This window comes from Protopterus annectens, chromosome 3.part1, assembly GCF_019279795.1.
Source record: "Protopterus annectens isolate FY-2018-M chromosome 3.part1, PAN1.0, whole genome shotgun sequence".
NCBI classification, from domain to species: domain Eukaryota; kingdom Metazoa; phylum Chordata; order Ceratodontiformes; family Protopteridae; genus Protopterus; species Protopterus annectens.
The window spans coordinates 575,481,388-575,494,177 of NC_056732.1; the positions used below are offsets into that span (position 1 = coordinate 575,481,388).

At 40.1% G+C, this 12,790-nt stretch overlaps 1 protein-coding gene across 1 annotated transcript in view; it reads right to left on the reverse strand.

The window, feature by feature from the left end:
* Nucleotides 1-12,790, reverse strand: part of TBC1D5 (TBC1 domain family member 5) — a 1,986,766-nt gene that overhangs the window by 587,580 nt on the left and 1,386,396 nt on the right. The window contains exon 12 of the mRNA XM_044066237.1: nt 3,594-3,679. Coding sequence (XP_043922172.1) covers nt 3,594-3,679 — 86 coding nt within the window. The remainder of the gene's footprint in view (nt 1-3,593; nt 3,680-12,790) is intronic.

The following is a 12,790-nucleotide window of genomic DNA, read 5'->3' on the forward strand; positions in this document are numbered from 1 at the left end:
TGAATTGTTTTTATTTTATTTGCATTCCCCAAAACTGCCTTCAGTGAGAAGACAAGCTCCCTTGGTCTCCTGAGTCTCCTTCCTTGCTGACAAAAACAGAGGATTCTAGCACCATTTCCAGGTTTGGTTAGCCTGCATTTAAACACTGGAACAAATGGCAGAAGACATATGCTGCTCAGGAACACATCCACTGAAGATGGCATCACAGCTGAAGAAACCTGTGCAGTGCATGGCACTCAGCAATCTATGTTCCCTAAGGGCTCACTCTCACTGAAGAAAAAAACATCTCTCACCAGTCACTGAAAAGCTGTTTCCTATACTGTACCTGGGAAAATCCCATGAACCCTGATGGTATGGAAGGATCCAGCACATTATCAAGCCTTGCTGGATCAATGGGGAGGCCTGATAAGAATAACCTGCAGTCTCAAGTTAAATCATTATACATGTGCTGTGTGACTCCAAGTGATTAAAACATGCAGGTCAGCTTGCAAACAAACTCCAGCCATTACAGCATGAGATTAGCAAGGTTGCTGGGACACCACATTCTAAAATGGTTCCAGGAAATGACCTCTCATAGGCCTGTCATCATCTACCAAGGCAGAAGATGGATTGAGGAGGAAATGACAGCACACAAGTCCATTTTGGGTATGGACTTATCTTCATGAGAGTGCAACACATGCCTTCCTCCCATACTACTTACCTTCAGCCATTGGCTTAGGAATGTGCAAGAGACCCTTCTGATAAAGCATACGGTAAGTACTCTCAATGGTCACTATCCTGCAAGACATTAGGGCTCTGTCTTCTCCAGTCTATACCTTCTGATGGTTGCTTTAAAACACTGGTACTTGCATCACTCCTCAGTGTTGCTCTTTTCTGCCAGACAACTGAGACAATGTCAGTATGAGTGTGATCTGGAGGACAGAAATACTCTAAAGGTTTGCACTTTCTAGGCAGCAAACATAGAAGTTTTTCCATGATGAAAGTCAAGACTGAGATCTGAACTATGCGTGGGACAGAAAAGAACTAAGTATTAAAGGGGATGAGTATGTTCTCCTAGGTACAACACCACAGCATGTAGAGGCAGGAACTGGATGGAGGGAGCTTGATGGAGATTAAAAAAGGAAAAAATACATACAGCCAGTCTGCATAGTTCAGAACAGGAATTCACAACAGTAACTTGCTGCTAAGGGCTCTCAACTATCAGGCCATATCGGCACTTTTCTTGTGTGTAACTTCTAAGGAGCAACACAGGGGAACAAAATGAGTTACACGGATATAGTTACGAACTGAGCTTCTAGCAATGATGCAGTGCTTGCAGGATGTGAGGCAATTACAAAAAATGTGAAAACAACTTTCTATAGGATACACATACGTCTCAACCTTTTAAGAGACCAATGTGGAATACAAACCCTAGCAATGTATGACAGTCAGTCAGAATGTGGAGCACCCTATTTTTCCACTGGGTGAAACATGCCATTGACATTGGACCTGGTAGAACATTTGTAAAATTCAATATGACACACACCAGTCAGATCCAAAACTCTGTTGTTTGTCTGCAGTAAAAGGGAGGGGAGTTTTAGGAAGCTGACTTTTAATGGAAGGCTGTTTAATATCTGTGAATGACTTGTTCACTGTTGTTCATGCCTCCTTTCTGCTAGACATATTTAGATCATGTAGTAGCGAGATTTTCCCCTCTTGAACGGAAGTATCTTAAAAAACAAAGTCACTCAGATATCATGTTTTCCTTCATCGCAAGATAATTTTTGTTTCCTTTTATCCAACTCATAAACTACCACTTGTCGAAAAACCATTTAAGTACCTGTCTCTCTCATTCTTGAATTTATCCCCAGTTTATAGTCCCTATCAAGTGCTACTTCCCTACGTCACTCAGGAAATAATTTATTATGAGAGTTACAGAACCTATATATAACTTTTACAAACTTAAAAAATAAGTAGGCAACTTCTTTTGAATTTATATATGATCAGTGAATAAATACTTTGTGGAAATACTAAGTTTTCAAGTGTGACTTTCACTTGTAAATATTACATGCATTGAGTGACAGGCCATTTGAGACTTCAGCTTAAAATTAAGGTTCTACAAATATACTTAGAAGAGAATAAAGTCCGATTAAAAGCTATCTTCTAGTTAAATGAAAAAGGAGTCATACTAAAAGATGTGCTGCCACTCTTCATGGACACTGAGAAATTCAGAGTGCTGCCATCCTAAGTAAATGGAGTGACAAAATGATAGTGCCTTTATTTTGTAATGCAATACAGACTACATTATGAGAAGGTAGTGAAAATGCTTTAAAAAAAAAACAATGGCTCCCTTCGCCTCAGGAACAGTTACTTGATTGGTTCTTATACCGTGATGGTGATTGGTTGTAATTGCGGTATATGAACTAATCAAAAACTCTGTAGCAGAGCCAACACTGTTCAGTGTGGAACAATGGAGCCACTATTTGAATGATTTGTATACCCTGATGCTGACTGGCAGTAATTGCAGTATATGAACCAATCAAAAGCTGTATAGCAGAGCCAACGCTGTTGAATGCGGAACAGTGGACTCATTTATGGTCAAATGCGGAGTGTTCTGCACAATCCGGGGCACTTAGCTGCTCAGAGGATACATATTTTTATATAATCAGCAGAATAGAAGGAATCTGATCTCAACAGATAATGAACAGTTTAGTTATGTCTTAAAGAGTCAAAAATGGAGGTGGCTATAGAGAAATCCATATTTTCATTTATCTTTCACGATAATAATGTTTTTGAAGCAACAAAACAAAAGTTCTGAAAAACAACTGGTAAAAAAGATAAGTAAAATATGTAATAACGCAAAACCAGACTGATGTTAAAAAAAAAAAAAGCGCTTAAATTGCTTCATAAAAAGGGGGATTAAAAATATTTACAGCCGTCTGAACTCATAGAATTCTACAGGAAGGCATGTGGAACGTTATATGTACAACATTGTGGCTTGTTTTATTTTCTTGCTATGCAGTTCTCCCAGACAGTCAAGATGCAATAATATCCTTGTTTTAATTTCACAATGTGCATGAAAAATTCTGGTATTGTTAATTTGTGGCCAAGTACATCATACCTAGCAACAAATATTTAGTGGTCCTCCTCCCTGGAAAAAAAACATACTGTGTTCTGGCAATGAATGATTACTTTTCAAAGAAGCTTTACTTCAAGGGTCGTGGAAGTGCTCTTTCAAAAAAGGGCTTTGTATTTCACTAAAAACACAGTATGCAGATGCTGGCAAAAGGTCAAGTGTGGACCTAAACTGAAAGCTTTTCTTAAATACAGCAGCAAAGTCATTCAGGGTAGCAACTAGTAACACATTTTTCCAAGTCTCGTCTGCAGTCACCTACAAATGAACTACAAAAGACAGCAAGAAAATCAAGTAAATCCTTCTTTCTGTGGGGCCCTTGTGCTCGTCAGCTTTGGAACTCACACGACTGTTTCTAACAAAGTTAAGCTGCGTGCACAAGGTCATCATAAGAGTCATGGATTGCACTGAGTTTTCTCTCCATGATCTCAAGCTAAGTTGTGTACACCCATAAAAACCCCACAATCTCTGTAATTCTTACCGGGTTCTGTTTACAATGTCTGCACCACGCGCCTTGTAGTAGTCCAAATTCTGCTGGAACTGGTAATTCACAGGTCTTGGATTGTTCTAAAAACAAAAAAGCATCATTCAAATAACATTCAACCATCTGTATCCAGTTCAACTTGCCATCAAACTTCCTTGAGCATGCAAATGTAGGCTGACCAACAGCACTATAGAGTGAAGAAGGTAGGCTGGCTTTAAATAATTTATTAATACATTCCTGGACATTCAAAATAAACTTTAATGGTCTACAAACACATGCCTGGTTTACCTCCAAACAAATGCATGGCAATCTACTTATACTGCTGAAACATCATGATGTTTGGTGGCTCATGTACGGATACCATATACATGTAATAAGTATCTGTACTTCGAAATAAATGCAAAACAATTACTTGTATAGCCAAACACATATACAGCAAGACTATCACTGCATTCAAAAAGGGGGAAATTTCATAAACACAGTGGACACTGATTGGAATTGTTCACTGTAGTCACCATCACTGAATGAGAAAAGCACTCATTTTGATGAGGTTACTGTTGGGGAAATTTACTTTTTATTACACAGGGTGCGGTGGACAATGCAGTTCATTATACTAGATGGTGCAAGTGGCAAAGCTGCCTGTAGGAGGCTTTGCTCAGACAAACACAAGATTCAAAATCCCCCTTGATTTTTTTTTTGAGTGCCTTTCTAATATTCAAGATCATGACATGAAACTGTGAGGGCATCTAGGACAGTCTCTAAAAACTTGCCCTTCAGACCTTCTTCAGCTACAGTAACTTCAACAGCCTTTTTTATACATGTTAATTATTAAGCCAACTGGACACCCTTTTCATGGGTGACATGGAAGCACTATCTGCAATCAGAGTCGCACAGCAGGCAAGTACAGGTGGAAGAAATCTAACCCTCTACACCTTTGGTTACAGGAAGCAGCTTGTTAACATTTCAAGCCTTAATCCTCTGCTCTGTCACACTTTCTAATGTAATTTACTCCATAAAACATCAGCTTTAGCTCATTCATCATTCTCTTCAAATCATCTTTCTGCCTTCATTTCAAGATATGAAAGCATTCTATAAAACAGCTGTACATTTCAGACCTAATCTTGACAGTAATTAGCTTTAAAGTGTAAGTGCATCTAAGACCTGGAAGAAAAAATGCTTTTCATCATATATTGGCCTTTTCTTATAGTACTAACCTGCCAGTGTCATGCTAAGCAAGCAATTATGCTCAACAGGGTATGCATTACTGTGTGAATAATGACCGCCCAGGGATGTTCTGAGGCCTGCTTCCCTGAAGAGCATTACTGCACTTGGAGAATGGACTATCAGTAAAAATGTTGTGTTTTACTTATTTTTTTATTAATATATTATTTTTTGTTATATTTAAGATGTAAAATATTCACTTTGCTTAATATTTCAAACTTGCTGTAGTATATGTAAATGGTTTTGGAGGAAGTATTTTACATCCAAAATATAAGATTTTCAAAAAATGTCCAGATATTTACCTAATTTTCTGGTCCCTTACTCATCAAATTTGTGGTTTACTGGCAATCACTGGGAATAAATAATGACATACATTCAAGTTTCAGACAAAATACGCGCTAAAACAAATCCTTTTACTCTAGCTACTTTCTAATTTTGTGTCAGCACTGTTTAAAATCTGTTTCTATTTTTAGCCTTTGATCCCTCCATACCTCTCAACCTCTATGCTCAAAAAATCTGGACAAATTACAAAATAATGAGAGACAAAGGTCTAACATTTGGGATGGATTTTAAATATTGCTCTTATAAACTTAGAAAGTTGCTAGAACAACAGGATTTGTGTTGGCATGCATTTTTTAAAGGATAACAAGTCAAACTCAAATGTACAGTGGATATAAAAAGTGTACACACCCCTGTTAAAATGCCAGGTTTTTGTGATATAAAACAATGAGACCACAATAAATAATTTCAAAACTTTTCCCACCTTTAATGTGACCTATAACCTGTACAATTCAATTCAAAAACAAGCAAATCTGTTATGGGAAAAAATATAAAAAATAAAAAAAAAACGTACAATAAGCTGGTTGCATAAGTGTGTACAGCCTTAAACTAATACTTTGTTGAAGCACCTTTTGATTTAATTACATTTAGTCTTCTTGGGTACACACCTGCCATCAATTAATGAGACTCTGATTAACCCCAAATAAAGTTCAGCTGTCCTAGTAGGATTTACCTGACATTTACTCAGTTGCCTGCTACAGCAAAATCCATGCTTTGCAGACAGCTTAAAAGCATCAAAGGGATCTCATTGTTGAAAGGCATCAGTCAGGAGAAGGGTACAAAAAATTTCCATAGCATTGGGTATACCACGGAACACAGTGACGACAGTCATCAAAAAGTGGAGAAAATATGGGACAACAGTGACGTTGCAAAGAACTGGACGTCCCTCCAAAATTGATGAAAAGACAAGACAAAAACTAGTCAGGGAGGTTGCCAAGAGACCTACAGCAACACTGAAGGAGCTGCAGGAATTTCTGGCAAGTACTGGTTGTGTACTACATATGACAATCTCCCGTATTCTCCATATGTCTGGACTATGGGGTAGGATTGCAAGACGAAAGCCTTTTCTTACACAGAAAAACACCCAGGCCTGGCTAAAATTTGCAAAACATTACATCAAGTCTCACAAAAGCATGTGGAAAAATGTCTTATGGTCTTATGAGACCAAGGTTGAACTTTTTGGCCACAAATCCAAAAGGTATGTTTGGCACAAAAGCAACACTTCAACATCACCAAAAGAATACCATCCCCACGGTGAAGCATGGTGGTGGCAGTATCATGTTTTGGGGTTGCTTTTCTTCAGCTGGAACTGGGGCTTTAGACAAGGTGGAGGGAATTATGAACAGTTCCAAATACCAGTCACTTTTGGCCCAAAACCTTCAGGCATCTGCTAGAAAGCTGAAGATAAGGAATTTCACCTTTCAACATAACAATGACCCGAAGCATACATCCAAATCAACAAAAAAATGGCTTCAGCAAAAGAAAATTAAAGTTTTGGAATGGCCCAGACCTAAATCCAATAGAAAACCTGTGGGGTGACTTGAAGAGGGCTGTGCACAAGAGATGCTCTTGCAATCTGAGAGATTTGGAGTGCTTTTGCAAGGAAGAGTGGGTAAATAATGCCAAGTCAAGATGTGCCATGCTGATAGACTCCTACTTAAGAAGACTGAATGCTGTAATTAAATCTAAAGATGCTTCAACCAATTATTAGTTTAAGGGTGTGCACACTTATGCAACCAGCTTATCGTACCTTTTTTTATTTTTTATATTTTTTCTCCTAACAGATTTGTTTTTCAATTGAATTTTACAGGTTATAGGTCACATTAAAGGTGGGAAAAGTTTTGAAATTTATTGTGGTCTCATTTATTTGTATCACAAAAACCTGGCATTTTAACAGGGGTGTGTACACTTTTTATATCCACTGTATGTCACATCATTTATTGACTTCAATCCTGTACAATCTACCAGAAAAGCATAAATTTTATGATGAGCAATCCAATAAATAGTAGGCAAAAATCTAGACGGTTAAGAGATCTGGTTCCTTTATTTTAGGCTTTATCCAGATTTCTTGAGCTTAGAGGTTTTGAGATACTCAAGTCTGCATGTCCTCCCCACGGTCAAGTGGCGTTCGAAAGACATGCGTGAATGGGCATGCCTTCGTTGAAGGCTGGGCATCAGGCTGGCACCTCGGCACAGTAAAAATCTACTGCCAATCATTAGCAGACCGGAGTTCTGCTGTGGTGACCCCTAACCGGGAAAAGCCAAAAGAAGAAGAAGATACCTTTTAAATGCTGTCACTGGTCAAGTGATCTCATGCTTTTCTCTCTCTCTCTAACACACTCACACACACACACACACACACACACACACACACACACACACACACACACACACACACACACAAACACACACACAGTTTTAGTTCTTTCTTTTCTTAAATTTTCTTAAATGTTTTCTTTAAATTTATATTCACTAAACAGAAGTGCTGCTTACAGAATGTAAAATAATGGCTTGATCAATCTCACTCTCATTTTCACACACACACACACACGCACACACACACACACACACACACACACACACACACACACACACACACACACACACCTTTCTTTTTAATGTTCCATATTTATTTTAATTTTACACTCGCTAAAGAGCAAATGTGCTGCTTAGCAAGTGTAAAACAGTGGTGATCATTACCTTCCTTACTGTCCAAGCTTCATGGCACCTTAAAATGCGGTCGTGAAACATCAGACTTGTTTTTCAATGGGCATTACACCTCGACATTAACACCCTGCTGGAGAAAGCACAGTTGTGTAGAATCTTACCATAACAGTAGATGTCCTCTTCACTGCTGCAGTATTCTTCAATAAAGGATTCACTTGCCAAGTGTAGCCCAGTGTCTGACCAGTATACAAAAGCCTTAGGATTTTAAGGACATTGTACATCACATGTATGCTCCATACTTCTCAACCTCAGAGTAAGAAATCTGGACAAAGCCATAAAAAAGTGGTACAAATAGGGACACTTTTGAAATATTGGTCTTACAAATTTTTGCATTAGCATGAAGTTTCTGAAGGGTATGAAGTCTAAAACTCAAATGTCTGTCATAATTTTCCAATTTCAGTCTTCAATGATTTGCCACTAATTTGCCAGAAAGCCACAATTTTATGAAAACCATACCAAAAATATAAGGCAAAAATCTGGACAGTTGAGAGGTATGGTATGCTCCCCGCTCACACCATCAGGCATAAAGATGATATACGGATGTACATACCTCAGAACTGAAACACCCCAGGAGAAACAACAGTCCAAGGAGGAACATGTGCATCCAGAAGGAATAAAAAAAATGGGGAAAATACTGTAAAGGTGAAAAGGACAACTGTTATAGTAAGACTTCACACAACTGTCCTCTGTCTTTCCATATCACTGTTGCAGTCGTCTTCACTAAAGGAAGAGTACAAAAGCTCAAGAGGAAATGACCCAAGAAAGCCATGGCAAAGCTCTGCCAAAGCCAACTCTAGCCCTGGAAACAACATCCAATTTATAAAGCTTAGTAAAAGTATGGACAGAGGTCCAAGTAGCAGCCTCAAGGATGGAACTGGTATGTAAACCTTTGAAAAAAGCATCAGAGGAAGCCACACCCTAGTAGAATGAGCCTTAAAAGAAGCAAAAAGGCTTTTCCCATGAAAGGAATAACAAAAAGAAATGGATTTAGAGATCCATAAAGAAACTGTTTGCTTGGAAAGAGCCAAACATAGAGATCTGAGATGAAAAGAAACAAAAAGTTGCTCAGACTTGTGAATGGTCTTAGTCTTATCCAAATAATACTTGAGTTGCCTAGGCAAATCCAAGGTGTGAAGAACTTTCTTGATAGCAGATTGCAGAGAAAGAAAAATGGTTGGCAAATTAAGAGACTGATTAAGAGACAATTTATTAACCACCTCAGGCATAAAAGAAGGATTAGTAAGAAGAGATGCCCTGTCCTTAGGAAAAACCAAAAAAGGAGAAACAGCCACAAGGGCCTAAAGCTCAGACACACTCTTAGCTAAAGCAAGGGCCAGAAAGAAGAACAGTCTTCCAAGTACAATGCTGCAAGGAAGCTGTAGCTGCAGGTTCAAAAGGAGCCCAAATCAATTTTTCAAGAACAAACTTAAGGTACCAGGAAGGAGGAATAGGTTGCCTGGGAGACCTAAAATGAAGTACACCATTAAGAAACTGATTGACCAGCATGGAGCAATTCCCACAAATAAGAGAGAACCAGAGGAATCTCCAGAGAAGGTGGATCCTGATTACGAACAAGGAACCAGAGAGAAAATCTCTTCCATTTGAACAGACATGATTTCCTGGTAGTTGGTTTCCTGGCCTACTGCAGAGCCAAAAGCACGTCCTCAGAAAAAAGGGGCCTAAAAGGGATCAAAACCATATCACTCAGTGTCCGTTAACAGTGGACAAGTGAGAATGGATGCGAGATCCCTTGTCTTGTGTGAGTAGGTCCACCCTGTGAGGTAACGTGTAGTGACTGCCTTTGTTTAGGTGCAAAAAAAGAGGGAACCAATGCTGTCTGGGCCAAAAGGGTGTTACCAGCAAGATTTTGGGGGAGTCTTGCTCTATCTTGAGCAGGACCCTTGGTATGAGAGGAAAGGGAGGGAAGGTGTAAAGAAACATCCCTTTCCAAGAAAAAGGCAGGACGGCCACTTTCCATGTCAGAGAACTTGGGAGCGTGGTGCAAAACAGAGGAATTTGTCTGTTCACAAGGGAGGCAAAAAGATCTACCTAAAGAGTATCCCACTAGTGGACAATGTCCAAAAACGGACCTCTGTAAAGCATTCACTCATGAGCCTGTGTTATGTATCTGTTCAGTTTGCCACAATGCTTTGTTCTGAAGGAAAATAAACAGCGAGAAGAGTCACCTGGTATTGAACAGCCAGATCCCACACTTGAGAAATTAGTCTGCACAGAAGTTAGGACCCCCCCCCCCCCCGTTTGTTGATGTACCACATCACCATGGTATTGTCTGTAAAGATTCTGAGAGACTCTGGAAGAAAAAGGATATGAAAGGCCTGAAGAGCAAGGAGGAGAGCACTCACCTCCTTGATGTTGATATGGTCTGCCCTCTGATGAATCGGCGAAAGACCCTGAACGTGATAGGGTTGAAAAAAGCACCCCACATCTAGGCATCCGAAAAACGTACCTGACAGGTGGACAGGGGGCTGAAAAAGAAGCCCTGAGTTGAGATACAGCCGATGAATCCACCAAAGAAGTTCTAATTTAAGGCATGGAAGAAAAGGGACTAGAAAATCTAAAGGATGACAGTGTTGGAGCCATACTGACTTTAGGAACTACTGTAGCTTTGTCATGTCGAGTCTGGCTAGAGGTAGCATATAAATCATGGAAGCTATGAATTCTCAGAGTCCCTAGAAATACTCTGTCTGTAACAGAGTTGAGGAAGAAGGGAATGAAAAAAGGGAATTAGAGCAAGAGCCTTGGGTGATGGCAGGGAAGCTAGCATAGGAATGGTCTGGGGCCTGCAACCACGAAAAGGCAGGAAGGATTTCTGGAAATTTACCATAAAACCTTAAGCTTTTCAAGAGACAAACAGCACAGTGAAGGTCCTGAAGCAAGGTCTCTGGCAGGTCATCCAGGTAAGTAAAGATTTGTATCCCCCTCATCCTGCAAAAGACAATCACAGCAGCAACACATTTGGTGAAACCCTTGGGGCAGTAGAGAGGCTAAACAGCAAAGCAGAGAACTGAAATTTCAAGGGAGAAACACAGAAATGCAAATATTTCTTGAAATGGGGATGAATAGGGAAGTGAAGATAAGCATCCTTGAGATCCAGAAAGACCAGGAAGGCCTGAGGAAGAAGAGGAGGAAACAGAGTCTGAAGGGACAGCATCCAAAAGGATTTTCAGAAAGGTGTTGAGTCGAGAAAAGTCCAGAATGGGCCTACAGGTGCCTTTTTTCCTGGGAAACAAAAACATTCTGGAATAAAATCCCTTCCCCTGCTGGGGAGTGGGAATTGCTTGGATGGTGCCCGGAGACAAAAGGCCCCGAAGAACATCTCAAAAGAAAGACAGCTGTTCCTAAAGAGGTTGGAGAATGCCCAGAAAAGGAGAAAGGGATTTTCACACCATGAAGTATCCAGAAAAGATGATGGAAAACCCTGGAACCCTGAGTGACTCAACCAATTGGGAAGAGACAGGGAAAGACAATGTGATAAAGGGACCTGATTTAGGATAGCAGGAAGGAGATAGTCAAAAAGAACCTGGCTTGTCTTGAAAAGGAGGTTTTTAAATAGTGGGAATCTGAGTAGACTTAACAGAAGGAAACTGTCTAGAACCCTTCTTATCTTTGGGAGGAGGGAGAGTGTCTATAAACAAAGACTTAGAGGGATAATTCTTCTGAAATTTAGGAATAGGAGAAACAAAAATATGCTTCAATTCCTGCAAAGCCTTGCCCTTTTCCTAAAGTGACTTAAAAAGCTCAGCAGCAGCAGAAACAGAGAGGTTTTTATTGTCAAGGGTAGAATCCAACAATTTATCCTTAATATCATCAGGTAAAGGTTGGAGATTAAGCTGAGTGTAGCACCTTAACAGAGAACCAAAAGCAGCAGCCCTAGAAGAAGCATCAGCTGTATCACAACTACATTTAATAGAATGGTGAGCCACTTGGGAAGAGGAGCCCAAGAAAGAGAGGGATGAAGCCTTCCCCCTCAGAATCAAGAAAGTCAAAGACAACCTGAGATGCCTGAGAAAGAACAGCTAAGACATTCCTGGTTGTATGGGTCTGATAATTAATAGCTCAAAAGGCCAGGGTACCAGGAGTAGACAACTTTTAGCCCAGCTGTTCCACAGCTCTACTGTCCTTATCAGGAGGAGACAGTTCAGTAGAAGACAAAAGCTTAGAAGGTTTATCTGAAGAGACAGACACAACAGAAGAGTCAGTAGACAGACATTTGTAAAGGAACTTACAGTCATCAGGCACCTTATAAAATCTGTCTGTTTTTTAGGGGCTGGAGGTTCAGAATCAGAACCCCAAGAAACTGTTGAAAAGGTGTCCAACAGGGCAGCCAGGACTGGAGGAATAGCACAGGGCTCAGAGGACTCCATCTGGAGGAGTTCATAATACCTTTTCTGGACGTCAGAAACCTGAGCAGTAAAGAATTCGTAGAAGAGAGACAGTATCTCCAAATGGGAGTTCCTCAAAGGGAAAATCTGGGCTACTAGAATCTTCTTCCTCAGAACCAAAGTCCAATGGAGAAGGAATCTGACAGGAGTATGCCAAGAACTCATCCCCTGAATCCAAGTCCTCATCTGAGGAGTCTTGCTCCCTAGCCCTCTTGAGTAGAGTAGAAGACCAAGGGGGGGGGGGGTAGGGACAGAAACTACCTGGGGAGACTTCAATGCCATGAGTGCATTAAACAACCTCTGGGTAAAATCCTGCTATTCATGCTGAGGATTCTTAAGAGTAGGGGAAATGTGTTTTGTTTTCTGTTTCTTCTTTAAAAGGACATCAGCCCTAAAGACCTTAGGAGGTTCAGACTCTTGCTGGCACTCAATCAAAGCTGACTTGGAACATGGGCTAAATACTTGGCTAGACTTGTAAGGGCCTCAAGGCCAATAGCCTAGTAA